The sequence below is a fragment of the Nicotiana attenuata genome, unplaced genomic scaffold, assembly GCF_001879085.1.
Source record: "Nicotiana attenuata strain UT unplaced genomic scaffold, NIATTr2, whole genome shotgun sequence".
Classification (NCBI taxonomy): domain Eukaryota; kingdom Viridiplantae; phylum Streptophyta; class Magnoliopsida; order Solanales; family Solanaceae; genus Nicotiana; species Nicotiana attenuata.
In genome coordinates this window covers 256,708-279,232 of record NW_017671133.1, presented here as the reverse complement: position 1 = coordinate 279,232, position 22,525 = coordinate 256,708, and the positions used below count along the sequence as shown (strand labels likewise).

General features: G+C 37.5%; 1 protein-coding gene across 1 annotated transcript in view; it reads right to left on the bottom strand.

The window, feature by feature from the left end:
* Positions 1 to 21,908, bottom strand: part of LOC109206153 (THO complex subunit 2) — a 54,935-nt gene extending 33,027 nt beyond the window's left edge. Inside the window, exons 1-13 of the mRNA XM_019368943.1 lie at positions 21,546 to 21,908; positions 21,039 to 21,164; positions 17,825 to 17,866; positions 13,288 to 13,347; positions 13,122 to 13,184; positions 12,647 to 12,727; positions 11,280 to 11,351; positions 11,158 to 11,205; positions 10,963 to 11,031; positions 10,731 to 10,864; positions 9,664 to 9,739; positions 9,358 to 9,551; positions 4,119 to 4,199 (exon numbers count right to left, since the gene is read on the bottom strand). Of these exons, the coding sequence (XP_019224488.1) occupies positions 4,119 to 4,199; positions 9,358 to 9,551; positions 9,664 to 9,739; positions 10,731 to 10,864; positions 10,963 to 11,031; positions 11,158 to 11,205; positions 11,280 to 11,351; positions 12,647 to 12,727; positions 13,122 to 13,184; positions 13,288 to 13,347; positions 17,825 to 17,866; positions 21,039 to 21,164; positions 21,546 to 21,680 (1,181 nt within the window). The 5' untranslated portion in view covers positions 21,681 to 21,908. The remainder of the gene's footprint in view (positions 1 to 4,118; positions 4,200 to 9,357; positions 9,552 to 9,663; positions 9,740 to 10,730; positions 10,865 to 10,962; positions 11,032 to 11,157; positions 11,206 to 11,279; positions 11,352 to 12,646; positions 12,728 to 13,121; positions 13,185 to 13,287; positions 13,348 to 17,824; positions 17,867 to 21,038; positions 21,165 to 21,545) is intronic.
* Between the last annotated feature and the right edge of the window lie 617 nt (positions 21,909 to 22,525).

The following is a 22,525-nucleotide window of genomic DNA, read 5'->3' as shown; positions in this document are numbered from 1 at the left end:
TGGTGTAAAAATTTTCTCCCTAATACCTATGTGATATTCCACTCTCCCAAAACCGCCACCATCTCTAGCACCTTAGACCCCTCCCATAGAGGACCATAAACACACTCAAAACTGGGTCTATCTCATTCCTGGTGTTCAAATTAGGGCTGCTTATAGGGCGGATAATTATGCTTAGCGGTTCGGCCTATCGGTTATCGGCTTTTACATATACCAATCTGTTAGCCAACCGATAAGATATCGGTCGGTTCGGTATCGTATTAGTAATTGTCAGGCGGTGTATCGATTAAATTTAAGAGACAGCGAAAATTAAAATCACAACATGTAGTCTAGCTTCCACCGCGAAATTAAAATCACAGATAGCTTCCAATTCTGTTGCACAACTGCTTTTACAAAGATGAAACAACACAACCTTTATATGTTGTATAGAAAAAATCAAAAAGCAACCAGCAGACTAATAACTAGCACAGCTGCTTGTGCCAACTGCCAAGTTCTTTTGCAACAAGATGTAAATACTTTATAATTGGCAACAACAAAACAATAAAATACAGATAAGATTTAAACAATGACAATTGACAAAGGTTATTAGTCCCCCTCGCAGGAGACTCAAAACGGGATGATATGATTCGTAAAAAGCAATTGGAGACTGCCAATTTGATTTATTAAAAGCAATTCGAGAAGACTACCTCTTCAACCTCAAAAGTTTACAACAACATTATAAGCTGCCCCAATAAATGACTTCAAAGTATTGGATTCAGCATCAAGATGCAAACTCAATGGTGTAAATATAATAATTCTTAACAGGTTAACGGCTTATCCGATAAGAAAATTTAATAATCCGCCACCAAACTGATAAGCCGTTAATTATAAAATTTCAATCCGTTCACCAACTGTTAATCCGATAACCCGTTACCAATAAGCCAATATTGCGGTTCGGTTATCGGTTACGGTTCGGTTTTGAACAGCCCTAGTTCAAATCATGCAGCTAACATGAACTCCCTTTCTTGTACCTCTATATTCTCTACCTTCCTTTCATCCCAAAGTAATAGGATTCCTCTAGTGTTTTCCCAAGCCAATATATTGTCATATTTCACCCGCTTTCCCACAATACTATCCGCATCTGACTCCATTTTAGTTTCCTATATACAAATTAAGTCGGCCCTCCACTCTCGCATCCATGTCTTGATGGTGGCCCTTTTGTTTGGGTCATCCATCCCCCTCATATTCCAACTAATGATCTCTAATATCCATCAATAATTTCTTTGCCCCCCCCCCCCAATTCCCCTTGCCCACATTATTTCACATTCCTATCTCCGTATCTCTTCTTTCGTACACCAGTATTTTCCCTCCCCGTCTTGTTACAACCACCCCTAAATTCCCCGCTCCCCTCCAGCTTCATCGAGCTGATCAAGAACTGAAACAATCATCTTGGGATGATTGATTGTCTATTTCTGCTGCCAACGAGACTACCTAAGAAGTACCGAACACATCAGCATGTACAATAACTGAAGATCTTACCTAACTCAAGCCATTACAAACCTTGCCCGTCATATCCTAACATTTTTTAGCCCCTCCTTCATTCTTGTATGGCTTAGGTCACCAGAGTCTATGTCAGATCCCACAGCTATGACGGACAAAGAAACGTTTGGTTCAACAGTCATTTCTCGCAAATCGCCCTTCCCCTATATCTCCTTGTTGGGATCTCCACTTGATTCTTAGTTTTCTAAACCATTAACCGAGTACCAACTCTGAGAAGCACTGTTTACAATGCTGGTAGGCTCGACGGATATGTTTTGGTGGCTTGAGCAGGTTCAAAGCCCTCATATTTATCATGTTTGTACTCGATTCCTAAAGGGCCATTCCAACCTGTACCCATTTTGTCCATCTATTCCGCAGTCACTAGCACCATATTTCTGACCTACAGAGTTGCCGAAAATGTTGCAACAAGTTCTCAGCCCCTTTTTCCTTTCTTATTTCATTAGAAATCTAATCATATTTCTCTTAGAAATGGATTACGAGCCACCAAGGGGTGTTTTCATCGTCTCTAGAATAATTTCTTAAGCACGAAATTCATTTTTCCGGTCACTCCCGCTATCTGAAGTCCGAGAGGGTCTCATATGATTTGATTTGGTCTAGCAAGCAAGTTCACCTCTTTTAGAATCGGTTCAGATTTCTTCTCTACCCAATTTCATTTATCCCAAGGTATTTTGGTCTTTTCATCCTAATAAAATTATTTCATTGACTATTCCTTTCAAATTTGAATTCCCCTTCTTCCCTGCAACTATTCGTTACTGGCAATGGAGTCATATTTTCTTGCCAAACCATCTCTTTTCTCGCCTCCCTTGCTTCAGTCTTACTTTCCCCCTCCCAACCCCTTCTGCCCCTCCTTTCACCCCTTCCCCAATCCTCCCTCGACACCTCTAACACCTCCGGGAAAGATTCAGGATAATGCCAGACTCTAAAACTTACGTCTCCGTCCTCTAAAACCATGGACACTGGAATATTTTTACCTTTCCTCACATATACCTTAATTGTTGAAGTGATACTTATACTACACCACAAATCCACAAATCCTCCAAAAATGTCTACAACCTTTCTAAGCAAATCAATGCACCAGAAATGTATCAGGATGCCGGCGATATTAATCACAACAATCCCATCCCTGGCACTTCCCTCTACACAACCTGACCTATCTGGCATCTTTACAAACTCAATAAATCATTGTACATCCACCTTTGCCCTTCTTTGAACACTCGTAGATTCCATCTCAAATTCAACGTGAAAAAGAAAAGTGATATCCCAAAGTTGCACCAGCTTCAACCTTTGTCCACACTCCAAGCCTCAGCAACCCAAGCAAAAATCATCTCTTATGAGCCCACCCATCTTGCAAACTCACCCACCAGCCATGACATCATAAAATCTCTCCTCTATGTGTATTCATGCGACATTCTAAACTTGGGATCCTTTCCAACTTCGAACTTCCAGAAGCTACCCTCCGTGTCAAGCTTTGGCCAGTCCAAAGTATTTTTGTATGACTAAAGTTCGAATTTATCTACTTCTAGAGAAAGAGTTTCTCTTTCTAGTACACATTTTTACATACTAAGTCTGAGAAACTTGTTTGAGTATTCAAGGAAAATAATTATTTTCACTCAAAAACTTCAATTACTCATTTTTTACTTCAACCTCAAATAATCTATTTTTCAACTTCACTTAAGTATTGTCCAAGTAGGTCCTAAATATCCTCAAAAGCAATGAAAGAAAAATGTTACCAAAGTTTTCTATTGAACCCAAGTGTCTGAAATAAAGTGAAATATCCAACAAAAATAAAAATCTCACCGAGAAATAATTGGCCCTCTTGAACTACGGTTCTGATGGCTAGAATGCACCAGAAGATGTATGTGTCTAGTTGGACTAAAGAGATAAACTCACACACAAAAAGACATCTCATTGGAAAATTGAGGAATGTCTCACGATCCCAGACACGTGAATTTAAGTGTCGTTGATAGATATTTTATCAGCACGTGCGCTTTTCCGGAGAGTCTGGCAAGTCTAACTGGGTTTTGTCCACCGAGGGTTGCGAGCCTTGTGATACTATTGGTTTTTGCAAGAAACTTAAGGTCACCCAACGAACTAATTCTTTCAATGAAAAATACGCGTTGACGATCATTTTTTCCTCCCTTATGCTCCGGTGATTGCGCAACATGAATTTTAACCCAAGGGCTCTCATACAATGAAAAAGAATGGAACAATGATGCGAAAACTCAATTTAATCCCTCAATCTACGTGGCATAAATAATGAAGTGTGAATACTCTCCCGCATTGCAACAACGATCTCCTTTCTGCATATAGCATCGAAGAAGGAACAAAATCTTGATTACATATATGATATTTTTTAGGAGGATTATTCTTATTGCAATAAAGTCTAAAATAGAGAAGAAAATAAATATATTACATAATTACGGGAAAGAATCAAATCTAATTAATCTTAATTGATACACAATATAAATTATACAATATTCCTAACAAAAAGATGATAGACTACGAAGATTGTCTTATGCATTTATCCCCCTTAGCTCCCAAAATTTCAACGACTAAAATTTTTCTAAGAGATAATAATTTACCTGAATAATCCATTGCATGTTTGTATATGCTCTGCTGGATTAAGATGTGAGAGACGGTCAAACAACACATGAGCATGATACCTGGAAATTTTAAATGTTATATGTAACGGTATCGAGATCTGTTGAATTATAAAAAGAAAATAGAGAAAGCCAGAGATCATAAGACTACAAATGGACTCAACAATCATGTACATTCATAGGATGATATTATCTAGGAAAACATCCGAAAAAGAAAGCAACACTAACAACAATCAAAGGATATACCCTACTTTAAAAAGACTTCTAGCAACGGTGAATATTCAAAAAAAAATGTACCCTGAATTTGCGTAACTCTTACTTTTTGAACACAAACAAAAAAGTGAGCCCCTGAAGCAAACCACGAGAGTAAAATTCGCAAATCTACCAAGATAAATTAGAAAAACATTTAAGTTTGTGAAATCCTCTGAAGAGCTTTAGGCTGTTAGCTAGACCACGCTGCAAATAATCTACTAAAACTAGAACTAAGATAAAGTAAAAAGGCTGAAAATATAGTGCCTCCTAAAAAGGGGGAAAACGCCAAAAAAATTATCTAGCATATAGGTAGGTCACTAAAGTAGTACTTCCATACTTTGGTACAAATCGAGTTGATACTTGTTATGGAAATGGTACTCTTTGCTTCCAGAGTTGTGCCTTACTATTGGGAGTTAGTTCTAAAAAAAGTTTATTAGCTAAATAGTTAAGTCCCTAAATAGTTATATGTTTCTTTATTTCAGATTAGCCCCTTTAATTTTCTGAAATATCACCATCTAGTCCAGGTCAAAAGTTGTGAGGACAGTGTACAAACCTTATCCTTTATTTTGTCTGTAGCTTAGCTAAGGTATAAGTTGTAATCTTTTGCATTTCAATAGCATATCAATGAAATCAAACCCTAGTTTTATCTTAGCATAGTAAGCTAGATTCTTAGCCGCCTGTCGTCGTCTTCTCCCTTTTTCTACACGGTTTCATTGGTTTTGTATCATTTGGAATCAGAGCACTTCAGATTCTTGAGCTTTGTGGGTAGAATCTATGGAAAATATGGACGAGATTAAATCTATGTCCGAAAGGATGACAGTTGAAATCGCAAATTCCGCAGTCAGATAAGCTCAACTTGAAAAGTAGCACGAGACGGCCTTTGCTGAACTGAAGGAATCCATAGATGTTGTGAAGAAATATAACCGAAGAAAGAATGTGGAGAAGTTGATGGTACAGGGGAGATCTACACTCCTTCAGGCAACCCAGTAGCTTAGGTACCTAACAGCTAAGGAGGTTTTTCAACTCCACAGCAAACTCCAACTGGTTACCACTTAGGACTAGGCCCTATGCCTCAATCTCATGCTCCTAGTCCTATTGGTGTTGCTTCTCCTAGAGTGCAGATGCCTGCAGGTCATGCTCAAGGGCAAACTTTAGCTAGTAACCAAGGAGGAGGTGGTGCTAATGGAGGGGGGCATATTGCTAGCTCTCCTAGAGGCACTAACATGATCAGGATGACCAAGATGATGTTCTCATATTTCAATGGCACTAACCTGAGGGCTTGGCTGCATAAGGTAGAACAGTTTTTCTCTCTTGACGAAGTAGAATACATTCAGGTAGCTTCCATACATTTTGATGACATAGCTATAGAATGACATCTTGCTTATTTAAGAAGAGACCACATTTACCTTACCCTACATAGGAAAAGTGTGTGCAAGCCTTGATGGATAGGTTTGGGTATGAGTATGCAAACCCCATGGCTGAGCTTAAGTTGATTAAGTAGTCTGGATTAGTGGAAGACTACAAAGGAAGTTTGAGAGAATCATAACCAGCTGGTTACCCTCCCTGAATATGACATTACTACTTTTATTATTGGGCTTAAACCTGAGATTGGTTTCACTCAAACCACATACCATACTCACTACCTCAAGCATACCAACTGGCTAGAAACATTGCGGCACAGGTGAATGCACAACTAAAGCTAAGCAGGGCTTCCTTGTATAGTGGCGGATACTCTTAGTCAAGAGTGCTTCCTAATTCCGGTGGTTAGAGATGTAGGGAACAAAAAGGAGGGTGTCTAGTTCAGGAAGGAGCCAATTGCCAATGTAAACAGGAAGGAACATTACCAGGAGGCTTACTCCTGCTGAGATGAGTGAGAAAAGACATAAGGGGATGTGCTTCTTCTATGATAAGAAATTTGTTCCAGGTCACAAATGCAATTCCTCTAAGCAGTTGCATCTATCAGAAATTCAGGAAAACACTGAACCTGTGGTAGAAGAAGCTCCAGATGATCAAGAGGTGGAAGAAGTGGAACAAGAGCATGAGGAAGCTTGTGAGATCTTAGTTCATGCCCTGAATGGGATCACTGGGTTCCAAACTATAAGGGTGACAGGATATTATGAAAAGAGACCCTTGAGTAATGTCATTGACCCTGGCAGTACTCACAAGTTTATCAATAAAGAGGTAAAAACTAAATAGGGGGTAATATAATGGCAATTACTCCTCGGAATGTTAATGTAGATGATGGTAGCAACAGGCAGACTTCTTAGTTGCATAAGGGGATCATATGGTGGTTGGAAGGAGTGACATTCACAGCTAATTTGTTCTTGTTACCTTTTGGGTCAGTAGACATGATTTTGGGAGTACGGTGGTTGTGGCCTTTAGGGGATCTCGAGCTTAACGTCAATGAATTAACCCTTGGGTTCATCTATCAGGACAAAGAAATGGTGTTGCAGGGAGCCACTGACTAGTGAAAGATTGTAGGTGCAAAATTCCATATAAAGTTGCCTGCTTTACTTGGCTCTTGGCCAGAAAAGCAGTTCTGACTCAGGACATCCTCATCATAAGGGGCTTCCACCTATGCTCCAAATGCTATCTATGCGGTGAAGAGGCTGAGACAATCAGCCATCTTTTTTGCATTACAGGATCACAGAACAAATATGGAGGATTTTCATTAATCTGAAGGGGATCATGTGGGTTATGCCTAGGGATATAATGGACGTCCTAAGATGCTGGAGCAATTACAGCATCTTAACCAATAAAGAAAGGAAGATGGAAAATAGTCCCAGCTTGCATTTGGTGGACAGTTTGGTCAGAGAGAAATCAGAGATGCTTTGAAGACAGAAGTAGCACCATACAGAAATTGAAAATGAAATGTTCAGTTCTTTTCCACTTTTGGTGTAAACAAAAGTATATGGAAGATCCAGAATCCATTATTGATGTCCTAGGCTCCCTGTAGTACAGTAGGGATTAAGATCTTCCTATACCATCTTCTGTAAATTTGAAAGACTGCACCTCCTTGGTGCAGTAGATATATATCCAAAATTGTTACCTTCTCAAAAAAAAAGGTTAGACAAGTTGGTGGGAGAAGGAGCATAATTGTTCATGATCAGAGTTCTGCCTACTGAGATGGAAGAGAACCTCGTCTAATTGAGATTCCTTCTTAGATTTTGGCCTTAATAGAGTACCATCAGTTCTTTGAAGAACCAAGGAGTTACCACCATCCAGGGGCTCATTTGATCATAAGATCCTTTTGCAAGTTGGCACAAATCCAATTAATGTCAGACTCTACAGATACTCCTCCAAGCAAAAAGATGTCATTGAAGGCTTGGTGCAGAACATGGTTGACTAGGAAATAGTACAGCCCAGTTCCAATTGATATGGCTCTCCACTGGTGCTAATTGGGAAGAAGGACGGGTCTTGAAGACTCCATGTTGATTTCAGAGCACTCAATAAGGCTACCATTAAAGAACAAGTTCTCAATTCCAGTAATCGAAGAATTGTTGGATGAACTAGAAGGGTCCAGGGATCTACTCTAAACTTGACCTTAGATGAGGTTACCACTAGATAAGGATGCTGTTGCAGATGTTCAAAAGATAGCTTTCCTGACTCATTCAGGCCACTTTGAGTACTTGGTAATGCCATTTTGGCTTACCATGCTCCGTCATGTTTCTAGGGACTCATGAACCATATGTACAAAGCATATTTAAGGAAGCTCATTTTAGTCGTTTTTATGACAATTTGGTGTTCAGTAGCAGCCTTAAAGAGCATTTGCAACACCTAAGGATGACTTTTGATCTATTGGTCAAACATCAATTATTTGTACGGAAGTCAAAATGCACATTTGAGGCCAATAGGGTGGAGTATTTGGCACATTTTATTGCTTCATAAGGAGTTTCCACTGATCTTAAAAAAATAGTTGTGTGTTCAACCACGGCCTGTGTCCGAAACTGTGAAAGAGTTGAGGGGTTTCCTTTGGTTGGCTGGCTACAGCAGGAGGTTCATAAAAAGGTATGGGATCTTTAGTAAATCACTCACAGATCTACTGAAAAAGGAAGGATTCAAATGGATCTAGAGCACTACTGAGGCTTTTGAGAGGCAGCGGGAGGCTTTACAGTTACATGGGTTGTCTACGCAGTATTTATTTTAATATTTTTTTTTTTTAAATTCCGCTTGACTTCAAAAAAGCGAGCGCTTCGCTTCTTGATTCTCGCTTTAGGCGAAAAGGGGCTTGTCGCTTTTCCTCGCTTCACGCTCTTCACAACACTAGGTTAACATCTTAATTCACTAATGAAAATCCAGCATATGATCATTCTTGATGTTCAAGATATAGAAGAAGTTTTATGATTACTAACGATAAATTCGAAAAGCAAAAGAAATATACAAAGCATTTGCCGATAAACTGTCACAAGCCAAGTGAAACGCATTATCCTATCTAACTGCTGCTGGAAATAAATGAATGAAGAAGGCTTCCAGAATGGAGACTCTCACCAGATAAGAAGACAGTGAAAAAATATAACACTGAAGGTAAGTTCTACCCACACATCTACAATAAAGACATACTGACCATACAATCACATTTGAAAGGATTGAAATTAACTAAAACACAGAAGTAAGAGGTAACAAATCAAGAAGAAATAGCATATGTCCCATCCGAAGATCAAATCTGCAATAACGAATAAGGATTAACAGACAGATAAAAGAACGCACATTATATGCCTAATGCTGACACCATGACAAAAGTAAGCTGCTGTCTTACTGGACAAAAGAACTGATATTTACTTTCTAGAAGATGACGAGAGTGTGAAAGAATTATAGTAAAAATATAAAACCAACTAAGAGAACAGATAGTTGAACAATTACATACATAATACCAGTCAGAGCTAAGTAAAGGTAAACAGATAGCCAGAACACGCACATCAGCAAATGCAAAGGTTAGATGATAATCATGGTACTTCGAAATCAAACTTACCAGTCATCCACTTCAAGAAATCCCATAAGCAAGCCCATGGGTTGACTATTTTCTAGCTCTGCGGAACGCTCAGCAACTGCCTCTGTTTCCATGTCCAATGCAGCATACAGATCCACTGTCACATCTCCTTGTTTCTCTTCATCCATGAGATCCTTCCCAGTAGCAGCAAGATTTATTCTACCTATTCTGTTAGCCTACATGAGCAAGAGGAAAGCTAAAATAACTTCCTAACCAAATAAGGCGTAGAACTTCAAGCTAAAATACCAGCATTGAACAGAAGTATCCACACTACAAAAAAGTTGGAACCTCATCAAGTCTCTTCGCTGAAAATGCATTGTAATGGTCAAAAGCATCCTCCTCCTTGGGAAGTAAATGCGCATAACTGAAACAAAAACGAGGTCGCCATTAACCATAAGTTGAATTAAATCCAACAGTCCAGTTACCTACGAAGAAAGCCCAATTTTGCTTTGGGATTTTGGCAACTCAAATTAAGCAGTAGATGCTTTTGCTTAGAATAAGCATCTTCTTATATCAATAAGAAGAGAGGATACAAAGATCGATTATTATTTTCCCACAAGGGAGGACACATAAGCCATACTTCCCTGTATTCGTTTTCTCAAGAAGAAATTCTGTGAGAAGCTTACAAGTCTGCGTTTTAACATTACCTATCTAGTACACTTTGATACCAACCTTTCATAACCAATCTCGGGGCAACACCCTCTTTTTTAATTATTAAACGTTTTTTAGATGATCACATCCATGTTACCCCTACATGAGATGCTCCTGAACTTCTTAAAGAAAACTTTTACTATTTGGTCCAACGAATAACAGCTGCCTTTGATTACCTTTTCTCTATCACTATCATATTTTACATTGGTCACCAGCATCGAAAGGCATTTTTATCTCATGATTTTACTTACGTCAATGTGCAAGAGATAATAAACAAAATCAGTAGTCAAACTCTTACTTCGTTTTAGAGAGGAAAAAACAATTCTTTTTATACATAAAGAGGATTTCTGATAACACAATTTAGTTACCATCTATTGTTAGTGAAATAGATTAAGTAGCCAAAAACTACTTCCATGAGAGCAAAATAAACAAAAAAGTCCATTATTGCCAACTCCAAAATTTTGGTTCACGATGCTGTAGGAGACAGTACTAAAGTAGGAATAAAGACAATCTTTCTAGCGAGGATGATGGATATCCGTGCAGTGTTTCAAGCACACCAGCTATTCAGACCTTGATCAAAGCCTAATGCTTATAGGCAACTTAAGTAACTCTTTTTTTGGTAAAAGCTTAAGTACTTAAGAAAAGTTGTATGGGAAAGAGGGAAAAAGTGGGGTGAGGTAACCTGGTATTCAAGATATACTCACATGCTGTCAACATCAATGAAGTCTCTTTTCACCAGCAAGGCTGTTAGCTGATATAGACCACTTGGAACAGGATCATTTACTTCCAGTCGTTGGTAGTATTGAAACTTAAACCCCAAAATCTGGGAGGCATGGGACTGCAAATAATTGAGAGAAAATGAAAAAAAGAGATACATAATAAAGACTAGGAAGAGCTCAATAATGAAACAAGACAATAAGACAACCACAATTGTACCTTGGGAAATATGGGAATCAGGTCCAAAAATGTAGTATTACCAGGCTGATGTTCAAAACACTCCAAAACCTGTCAAATCACCAGCCAAACACAGAACTGCACTAAGCTTTCAAAAGTATAAAAGGAATAGAATTCATCAAAAAACTTATAAGAAGGATTGGATATGTACGATATCATTATGGATAAAGAACATACAATATCAAAGACTCGGTTTGGATCCAGATCGAAGTGCCCAATCAATGACTGCATATGGTCCACGATTCAGAAATACAGAAAAATTATAATTCAACTACTAGAGAGCTGAGTTGAAGTTAAACCTTGATTATGCCAACTGTAGCGGTTGAAGCATTTTGCGTAGAACCCTCTGGCATTTGAGAAAGGAGCGTGACCTACAATTACGGAAAAAGGAGGGTCAACGTGAAGGAAAAAACAAAAGCTAAGCCACAAAGAAGTGGAGGACAAGAGGACAACATTGCCAAGAGCGAGCATGAACTACTTAAAGTTGCCTTATTCAGAGAACAAGCGCACTGAAAACTTTGCTCTGTACAAAGTAAAAATTAGTGGGGATAATCCTTTTAAACCGAATGGGAAGTGTGAGTTGGGTCTTTCTTCCCTTGCTTTGATCCGTATACTAGGAGTGTTTGATAATTTCATCACCCTCAAAGAACACCTAACAAAGGGAAAATGAGACGGAGCTGTAGGGGAAAGGAGGAAAGTTTGCACCAGACACTCCCCTGCATCTGCAACCATCAGTGGCTAATGGCAACCAGCTTTCAGTGGATAGGTGAAAGTCCTCCAGTCACCTTCCAACTTGGGAGCCTCTCCTTTTAGGAGCGCTCCAATTTCTGTATTATGTAGTTCAAACTGGAAATTCCTCATCTCGGAACATTCACCTTTCAGATTTTTAAATGATAGAAAGGAAGATAGTGCTATTCTTTTTTAAAATTAAGTAGCAAGAAAGATAATCTTGCTCATGTGTTGACCTTTAATCATAACTTGAAGCTATCCAAAATTCTGACACTAGAACATGGCCTTTAGGGAGGTCAGAATGCAAGTCATTCCTTTTAATTATTTTGGGTTTCGGGTGGGGTCGTTCTTGACTAATCGAAAAGGTCAAAAAGGCATATCTATTAGTGACATGCAAGCAGCGACCAAGAGTCCTAAGAATTTTATCAAGAATACTACAATACAATAGTCACTTCTCACTTCCAACCACACACCACTCAGACCAGCTCCCCAAAAGGAACAACCTGCTCAACTATATAATTATTAGGGAAGTATTAACCGGGACTATAACAATTGTTCATTAATCGGTGACTAACAAACAAATATGGCTCCTTAAATTGAGGCCTTCAATTTAAGCATACGGCAACCATGAATGGCCATTTATACATGCTAAGATATGCGCTAGCTCTTGCTTACCCTCCCATAGAGAAATAAGGATGTTATGAATTTGAAGTTGATAAAGTTGAAGCTACCGTAACCAGCTCAAAGCTAAGCTCCTTTTTTTCTTATTGCCTCCTCTATATGCAGAATTAGATTCAATGGCAATAAAAACACCCAAAGGAGGCACAGAAAGAGCATCCACACAGTGATTGGGTAGTAGGGGAGATGGACAGAAACTAGAAAGACATACAGACACACACACACACACAGAGAGATAGGAGGGAGAGGAAACAGTTACCAGCTTGGCGTAGCCTTCACTCTCTTCCCGGAGAAGGTTAAACTTTGTTTGCTGATAAAGAAGACGAGTGTTTACCCTAACCTGAAAATCATTACAAAATGAAATCACATTTAAAGGAAAGTATCTTCAGCCACAATAGCAATTTGCTGGTGTCTATTGAATATTCACCAACACAAGCGAAGAGAGAAAAGGACAGAACGGTTCATTTTGTCGGTCTCATACATATTAGCCTGGGAAATTTTGCCAACACGCCGAGTCATTTTTATGCATTTCAACCATAAAAAATAAATCACCGACAGACAAGACACTGCAGTACGAGATGTATTAAAAAACTAGCCAGCAGGGATGACCCAGAGCAAGCAACTTTGCTATGGCTAGAGATGCTGAAATAAACGATCCACCTGCTAGACCTAAAAATTGTTTTAATCATGATGCACCTCTTACTTATTTTCAAAAAAGAAAAAGAAAACTATACCTCTTTCGACTTCAAATCTGCAGCCTTTATCTTGATCATCTCAGATTCCCACAAAAACTCTTCCTTCACACATTAAAGAGCATTTATAAGCTTTCATTTTTCAAGCTAGTAATTAACAGGAGCAAAACGGCTCACATATTTAAGCTGGCAACAAGTAAAAAGGTACCTCACATCGCTCCAGAAAAAATCTCAAAGGAACCAAAGCAGATTCCACGAGCCATTTTGCCTATAAAGAAGACAGACCAAATTTATGTAAAGACAAAAAAGAAGCATGATAATTCATGATGACTTTCGACTTCGAACTAAGATCTGCAGAACAAGAATTGACAGAAAAGAAGAAAAACAGGAAGAGAAATACAGCGACAGCTACTACAACCATTACCCCTTGATAAGTTGATTTTATATCACCTTATCAATGCCTAAATCTATGGGATTTAATGTTAAGAGCAACGTTATGAAGTATAAATAGATGACTAAATGTTTTATGCAGGTATTTGTGGTGATTGATTGTTGGAAGGAGTGATTAAAGTAAAAACAAGCTGAAATCAGATGTTATGGAGTCAAGTTTCACAAATTAGTGAATGTAGAGCAATATCGCAAACAGCGGAGGGCTAATAGTTGAAAACACTAAGCTTCAATTCTAAAATTCAAGATCGACGAATGGACATATGCGATAGTACCTGAAAGATTGGAAAACAAATGAAGTTCTCAAATTTGCGACTGCCAGAGGGACATATGCGATTGTGTGTCTAAAGACTGGCCAAACCAATGAGCTGAAGTTACTAAAATCGTGATTGCCAGAGCATGACGAGATCGTACCTTGTGTTCAAATGAATTTCAGAAGGACAGATTAGGAAACTCGACCAAGGCTTTTTGGAGGGGTATAAATAGCAGATATATAAATTGGTAGGTGATTCTTCAGCTCGAAAGCTAAAAGGAGCACCTATTATTCATCCTTAATAAAGCTTCATGGCAAATTGATCTTCATTTACTAGTTTGATTCATTTTCAATTTACCCATTATGTTTTCATTACTAGTTTGTGTTTTCTTTTCATTTTCAGTACGAGTAGCTAATCTTTTAGCTAGAGTTGAAATCCCAACACCAAGTGTTAATGTTCAAATTGATAACATATTGATTGTCTATGCTTGATTCTATCTTCAATCAATTGATTCTATGCTTGATTGTTGAATGAGTGAGGGCCACAATTATTTACACCCCGTTTATCTTAATAATTACTTGGGAAGGTAATATTGGACCTGGATATTGATCAATAGACAGGGAATTGAGAAAATCTAGGAATAGGCAAATCCAATCTGTTGAAACTATAGTGTTAATCTCTCCTTGTGGTCATTGGTTTTAACGCACCTCATTTGAGCTTGTGAAAGCTAATTTGGGGATAAACTCACTATTAATTGGAAAGTTAACAGCGGGTAACGAGGAATTATGACCAGTGATGAAGCATCAAGTGATTTAAGCAATTAATTATATTGGTTTAGACATTAGAACTTGTGGGTGAGACACAACTCTGGTATTTTCCAACTTGAAGTAACTTTGTGATAGTTCGCTTCTTATATCAATTTAGTGATTTAATAGTTAGAGAAGATAATCAAATATAGTTGAATCAGCATTGTAACTGAAGTTCAGACTCAATAGTTGATCTTCACCCTCATATTGATCTCTAGGAATTTCGAGCCACCCTACCTGTGGATTTGAAGCCACCCTACCTAGGGAATTGGAGCCACCAAAATATTTGGGATAAATACCTTATTGGGCAGCCATCCAAAATAATAGCCGAAAATGTACATGTATTGAATAATAAGTACTCACTCCGTTTCATATTAGATGAGGTACTTTCCTTTTTTGTCTGTTCCAAAATAAATGACACATTTCTAAATTTGGAAATAATTCAACTTTAAACTCTTTCATTTTACCCATTTACCCTTTATGAGAAGCTTTTATAGCCACACAAATGTCATGGCCCCACAAACTTTTTACCCCTTAAGCTTTTAAGACCACAAGTTTCAAAAGTCTTCTTCTTTTTTCTTAAACTCCGTGTCGAGTCAAACTACCTCATCTAATATGAAACGGAGAGAGTATAAAATGTGCATATAATACACATCTTGTAGTATACATATAATATACATATTGCATACATCAATATACATATAATATACATAAATATACATATACATATATTATATACATAATTAGTGTATACAAACAAATTTGCTGCCACTGCTCTTCATTGTGAAGAAGAAGAAGAGATATGGGGAGATTATTTAGAGGATGAGGAGGTTACACCAGTACTACCTTGAGAGGGAACAAAGCCTTTATTATTGCCTTTGCTTCTGTTGGAGCACGCCATTTTTTGGAAAGATGAAGAGTTTCTTATTGTTGCTTTGACAGATTTCAACGCGACCTTTTTTCCTGTGCAGCTCGTATAGAGTGCGATGAATTCTAAAAGTCTAATGCTCATTATGCTTTCTCGGCAATTACCTGGGTATGTTTTTTTGTAGCCTTCACTACCAGAAGACAAGCCATGGATAATTCTAAAAATCCTGAAAGCAACACGAGAGAAGGTGGGTTTTTAGGAGCTTTTGGTTGTGCACCGTTAGTTTTTTAACATTGCTTAACCATTGGATGAAAGTTGTTGATTTTTTGATAGTTTAAGGATTTTTTTTGCTCAATATGTTAATACACGCATGTAATTTAAGTTTGGGGCATAGATCAAGGATGATTTTAAACAAACCCATTGCTTCTGCATTTCCTTTTAATTATTTCCTTAAGTTCATGCATCTTCCCATCCTTTGTGTTGTCAACGTTCCCCAACAAAATGAGCTATTACAGAAGCAAAGTCAGTTTCAATGATAGAGATGATGTCCTCCATAAAGTAGCTCGACAGAAATTTGATTCAAGGGCCACGAGGATTCATTTTCAAGGGCCATGAGGGAGGTCTCTGAAATAAAAGATGTTAATCGTGTTATTAAACAAGTACCAGCTAAGAGTACCAACAGCAACCACTATGTTGCTGAAACTTACAGTCTAAATCCTATCTAGCACCATACTTCTCCCAAGTCAACAATGGCAAACCTCTAACTTTTTTAAATTGAAGAATGGGTTTCATAATAAAATAGCACACAATAACGATGTAGTACTCTTTATTTCCTCCATCCTGAGACTTGACCCACTTCGATAGCTTGAGACCTTTTTGACAGGTTAAACGGAAAAAAGGTTGGCATCATGGCAGAGAAAGTATCTATCTTTAGGTGGCAGGTTGACTCTCATAAAAAATATCTTTGATAGCATCCTCACCTATTTTATGTCACTCTTCCCTTTTCCAACTAAGGTGCAGAAGCAGCTAGACAAAATCAGGAGATCCTTTTTATGGGAAAGTAATAACGAGGGTCACAAGTTTCATCCGGTGAAATGTCCCAAGGTTATTCTTCCTAAATCACTGGGAGGGCTTGGAGTGAAGGACTTGGCAGTTCACAGTAGAAGCATCCTAATGAAATGACACTGGAGATACAATCAAGAAGAGGTTGACCTTTGGAAGATGTAATCACAGCTAAGTATGGATGCTCCAACCACTAGTGTACCAAACCTGTCGGGACACTTCATGGTACTCGGCTATGGAAGAGTATAAGTGCCCTTCTGGATCAGTTCTCATCCAACACCTCTTTCCACGCGGGAAATGGGGTCAACATAAAATTATGGAAGGACAAATAGATAGGAAACACACAACTAAAAGAAACCTTCCCCAGTCTGTTTCTTATTGTAAATAACCCTGACTCCTCCATAGCACAAAACAGGGAGGGCAACACTCGGAGCCCGTCATTGAGAAGCAACTGCAGAATTGGGAAATTGATGACTTAATGGCTCTTCTTGGAACTTTGGAGCCTCATCTAGTAAAAAACCGAGCAGTATATAGATTGAAGTGAGGTAATACTAGAGGAGTATACTCAGTTAAGGCAGTCGATGCAGAGATGAGCTACAACAAAGTTCTAACATACCTATGGCCTTGAAAATTAATCGGGAGGACTAAGGTTATGTCTTTTTGCTGGGAAGTATTAAATGGAGCATGCTTAACCCAGCATAACCTAACCAAAAGAGGTTTCCAACTAGCCAATGATGCAACATGTGCCACACAAGTTCAAAGTCCATCCCACAATTGCTCATTCACTCTCCACTAGCAGCAGACATCTGGAACATGTTCTTAACCATTTTTGGACTGAACTGGTCTATGTCCAATTCAGTCAGAGAGCTTTATGAAGCATGGGGTCTCAGGCGAGTTGACAAAGCCATCAAGCACATCTGGCTCATGGTGCCAGCCTATATCTTTTGGTGCATTTGGATTGAACCAAAAAGAAACCACAGATGTCTTGATGGTATGTCAACTCCTACAAGCTATCTGAAAGCTTGATGTTTGGTTAACCTTTTTGGTTGGGTGAATCATTCTCCTGTAAATTACTCTGATATGTTTCTGGATTTGTCAGCTCCTTAGCCTTGTGATAGTCTTTTTTGTATTACAGCTGACATTTCCTTTTTCTGCAATTTATGCATCTTCGCATTTTGAAGACATTTCACCTACCTTATCCAAAAAAAAGGAAATAATAATAATAATAGCCTCAAATGCTAAACTGTCTCAAGAAAAAAGACATGATCAAGGCACACAAAAGAATAAAGGGAGAAATCTCTGGCTAACCAGCTTGATAAGACGCTGACGATTTTCTCCCGGCATCGAAAGCTGCAAACAAAATATTTCCAACATATCAGTATGATAAGTGTCGTAAAAGAACTTTAAAAATTTCATTGCATAAATTAGCAAGTGGATTGACAAGGAACAAGAGCCAACTATTTTGCAATTTTTTGCTAAAAACTATGAAGTAATGATGATCTCCCATTAAAAAAAGAGGCTTATCCAAATTTTTCTCTAGTTTGATATGTGAAACCAAAAGAATTATGTAAGCCATATTAACATGTGCAGACTAATTTTATGAAAATTATGTCGAAACTAGGGTCAGAACTTGAACTGTAGAACCTTTGCTCTGGAATCTGGATTGATTTCGAAGGATTGATTTTCTTGGAAAACAATTAAGGATTTGGAAATAGTTTTAGAAGAATAGGTTTTACCTTAAGAAAAAATCAGGATAGTATTGCAATTTTGCAATTGTCAAAAAAGACGAGCAACATTGCGATTGAAAAGGGGCCTACTTTGGATAATGGACTCCTTCGGTTTTAGCCAAGCTGCGAGTTGGTTTCGTAACCAAAAGTTGTTTAGAAACCAAATTTTGGTTTCTGAACCAAATGGTCCCTTTAATAATTAAAAGGATCCTTAGATGAAGAGGCCATCTCAATCCGAAAGCCAAATTTTCCATAAAAGAATAAGACATGTTGATAGTTGGTTTAATACGAAAATCATCACGGTCTACATCTGTATCATTAAATGAATTTTGATTCTTGTAATTTGTGGGAGTTGTATAGAATATTGCCCATACATACGTGTCACAAATCTTGAGAACATTCCAAAGAAAAGTCACTTGAATTACTGCTAATCATGCTTCCTTCATTCTTTTATCCGGAGCACAGTTTCAATTACTCTCTATTTAAAAGATTGGCAAGGCTTTACAGTACAAATAGACAATAGGAAAAAAAATCACATAGCGGACTTTTTGAATGCTTTTCTATCTTATATATGGTAGATATTATGCTTACCAAGACGCTGCACTATATTTACGGGGACTAGTTACTTAAATCTCCTCTGCAGATACCTCTGTGGAACTCAAATACATGGCCATCTCCTACCTTCTAAATGTGTAACAAAACTATCCCATATCATGCTAGTCTTACTTTTACAAGTACTGCATGTTACTTTTTTTTTCCTTTTTTCTGATTTACCAAATATTGGCTAGAGTGATCATTTTGTCATTTGAATTTATAATTTATTTTGTACTTTCACTACGAAGCTTTCTCTAAAAAAAAAGAGCAGCATGGTGCAGGTGCACTAAGCTCGTCTGGGGAAGGACCGGAGCACAAGGATCTATTGTACGCAATCTTACCTTGCATTTCTGCAAGAGCTAAGTCTTCTCTAACAAAAAGTAAAATTAACTGATTCCACATGCAGTCCATAATTTCAGTACCCTTCTAACATGCGGATGAAAGATGTATGCAAGAAAGTTTATTATGAAGAAACAACGCTAGAAATAGAAAAATAAAATTTATTTCAATTGAAGGGTTTTTAAGGGGGGGAGTTACCAGAAATGAAATGATATGGGAGAGCAATAGCTCTTCCGAGAAGTCCTGTACATGATTGCCTTGAATTTTTTCAATTGAAATTATGTATTATAGCAGCGTCTTACTGAAAAAGAGATTTTTTAGAAAATCTTCTACCTTTTAAAGTACAGTGACTATATAATAGAAGTGTTTTTCAAGAAAAATTATATGTTTAAAATCCTTTATTAGAAACTATGAAAAGTGAAATTTGAATAATTTTCCTTCAAAAAAATGTCTAAGCATTTCAAATGTCAGAAACATTAGTCCATTCACATCATCAAAACTAGTCAAGTTACACAACCTAAAATGTGGCAATTATTATTATTATAATATGAAAAATCAAGGAAAATTCTCATAATTAAGATGAAGAATACAGGAAGTTTGTGTTATTTAATACGGAAATCGTTCAACGAGCACAGCTTTGCTAGCGCTATATAGAGGGGGTGTAAGAAGAATCAGCTAACTGTGTGGGGATTATCCACCGAGTTTCAAAGGCTGCGGTTGGTCCAAATGATCAGCCCCAGACGGATTTCTCGGTCATCAAAAAAAAAAAAATAAGACATCGAGACTAGCATTCCCAAATTTCTGTATCTCGAACAAGAAGAAGTTAACCGTCCAAGAGATAGACATTGACACTCCCATTCTTTATTTTATTCTTGTAATTAGGATAAGGAATACCGGAAATTTGTTTTATAATAATAAGAAAATCATTTAATCAAAACAGAGTTGCTAGCCCAAGATATTGCTCCTCATGTTGGACAAAGTAGCAACCAATTTCTATGGTAAAAGTAGCGCAATTGAGGGGATGGAAGCAGAATCAGATACCTTTGCAGGGAATAGATATTGGGACTCGCAGTCCCTTTTGCAGTTTCTCAAGTGAGATAGAGATATAGCACAAGGGAGCTAAGATTACCCGCGGGGGAGGGGGGGAGTTGGTTGGGATAATGCAGAACCTTCAGAATAATATATAATGCAATTATAAAGCCGATATTCGACTGAATATGCTATTCATCAAACTAAGCTAGTCCTAAGAAATAGAATTCATAGAACACTTATAAGAAATTTTATGTTTCGTGTTTGAAGCTTGTAAGCCAAAATCAAGTGGTGTTTATTTACTGTCTAAAGCATTAACTAAATATGTGGCAAGAAATGTTAGAGAAAATGCACGTGATGCATACAAAGATAACCCTTTCATCACATTTTATACATCCATTTTCGCTTCTTAAGTCACAGAAAGTGCTAATTAAGATTTTACTTTTTTTTACAACCGAGAAAATCCCGAAGGGTTGGTGGGGTATGGTTCTAAATTTGGTGGATAATGGGACCAGGGTTCTACACCTTCTCCACTTAAATACCATACTTTTATTTGCGGTAGGGTTAGTGCTCATTAAGGTTTTTAAATGTACTAAGATATCTTTTTTTAAAATGTACTAACATATCATTTTAAATGGATTGGAGTACTTGGAACTAATAGGACTTCTCATTTAGTTTCGAGATCGCAACATCTCATTTCCTAACCTGACATATCAATGTCAAACAAGTCCAAAATATGTTCAAGTTGACTTGAAAAGGTACACGATTAAGGACAGTAATTTCAGGATTAAGACAGTAGAACAAAAAGAAGAAAGTGGAATATGAAAACTCACATCCTGAGCCATTTGACTAACAATATCAGCCAAACTCGACCCTAGCTCCTCCTGGGAAGCATAATCCACAAACTCCACAGACTCCAATGCCTCTTTACATTTCTGAATGGGCAATTCACCACAAACCTAAAACGGCTCAAAACAATCAATCCACAAAACCTCCTCAAAGTAATAAACCAAAGTCCATCAACGTTAACAAAAATATCCTTTAAGGGCCTGTTTGGTTTGAATTCTCTTACGTGATCTAATCAGTAAGTTTCTAAAATCAGTAAACTTACAAAAAGAAAATACTACTTTGTAGGAAATAACCAACTATTAATTCAAGAATTTAAATTGATTAAATTTTTCATCAATTATCTATTAATCAGTTGTTTCATTCGTAAAAGATCAGTTTGTTAGCAAAAAGGCAACTAATATTTCAAAAAAAAAGATGAAATTTTTACTCAATTACATAATAATGAGGACGGTTTTGGGGGGATAGAAAAGCAAACATGAATAAAATAATACCATAACGGAGCAGAGCTCATAGAGAAAGCGAAGAGTGGGAAGTGGTTCGGAAAACTTGAAGCTGTTGTTGCCATTTTTCAACTCTTTGATGCACTCCTCTGTAACGTACAAAAACTCCAAACCTGAAACTGACATTCTTTCCGTACTAGCTTTGCTGGTTAAGAAGATAAAGCCGTTGAGAATTGAAAAGAAAACCGAAACCCTAATTTGAGGGTTTTTCCATGATAGAGAGTGGTTCTCTAGGGTTTCAGAGAAAATGGTGTGTCAAGAAATTTCCCAATTCCTCTATTTCCTGGTTTTTACCATTTAGCTAATTTTGGTGTTGAAAAGGCCGTCGGCATCTTCTCACCCCTACTCCCTCATTAATACTTAGGTACGATTAGCCCGGGCAATTAGCCAGGGCTATGCCCGGGCCCAATAACCTTAAAAGCTTTCATTGCACGGGGCAGTTTAGAGCTAAAGTATCAATTTTTTGAGCAATTATGCTTGCTACTTCATTTTCGCAGAAGTATAATTGTAAATCCAAAAGTGATTTAACCCTTCAGCAGTACTCAAAAAATAAAATATGTTGCTCTGACAGAAAGCAAGAAGTTATACTGATCCCAACAGTGGTCAGTTGCAGGGATAGGATCTATCGATTGACAAGCATCTAAACTAAAGTCCTTGTAACTTGTTACAAAATGGTGCACTTATCCACTTTATATCCATTTTTTTTCCAGTTGAGAGGCCAATGTACGTTATTTGCATTCCATGTGCTAGAAAATACGAACATTATATGAGTATTGTATTTTAGAAGTTAAATAAATATACATCATATGCTAGACTTTACTTCTCCTTTTTACTTTTTCATTTGAGTTGTAAAAAATTAAATATTCATTGCATATTTGTTATTAGTTTGGAATGGTTTGTTTGAAGGAATTTTAAAAACACAATAGACGCACGTCTATTGGTCTTTGAAGTTTTGGATTGAATTTAATTAT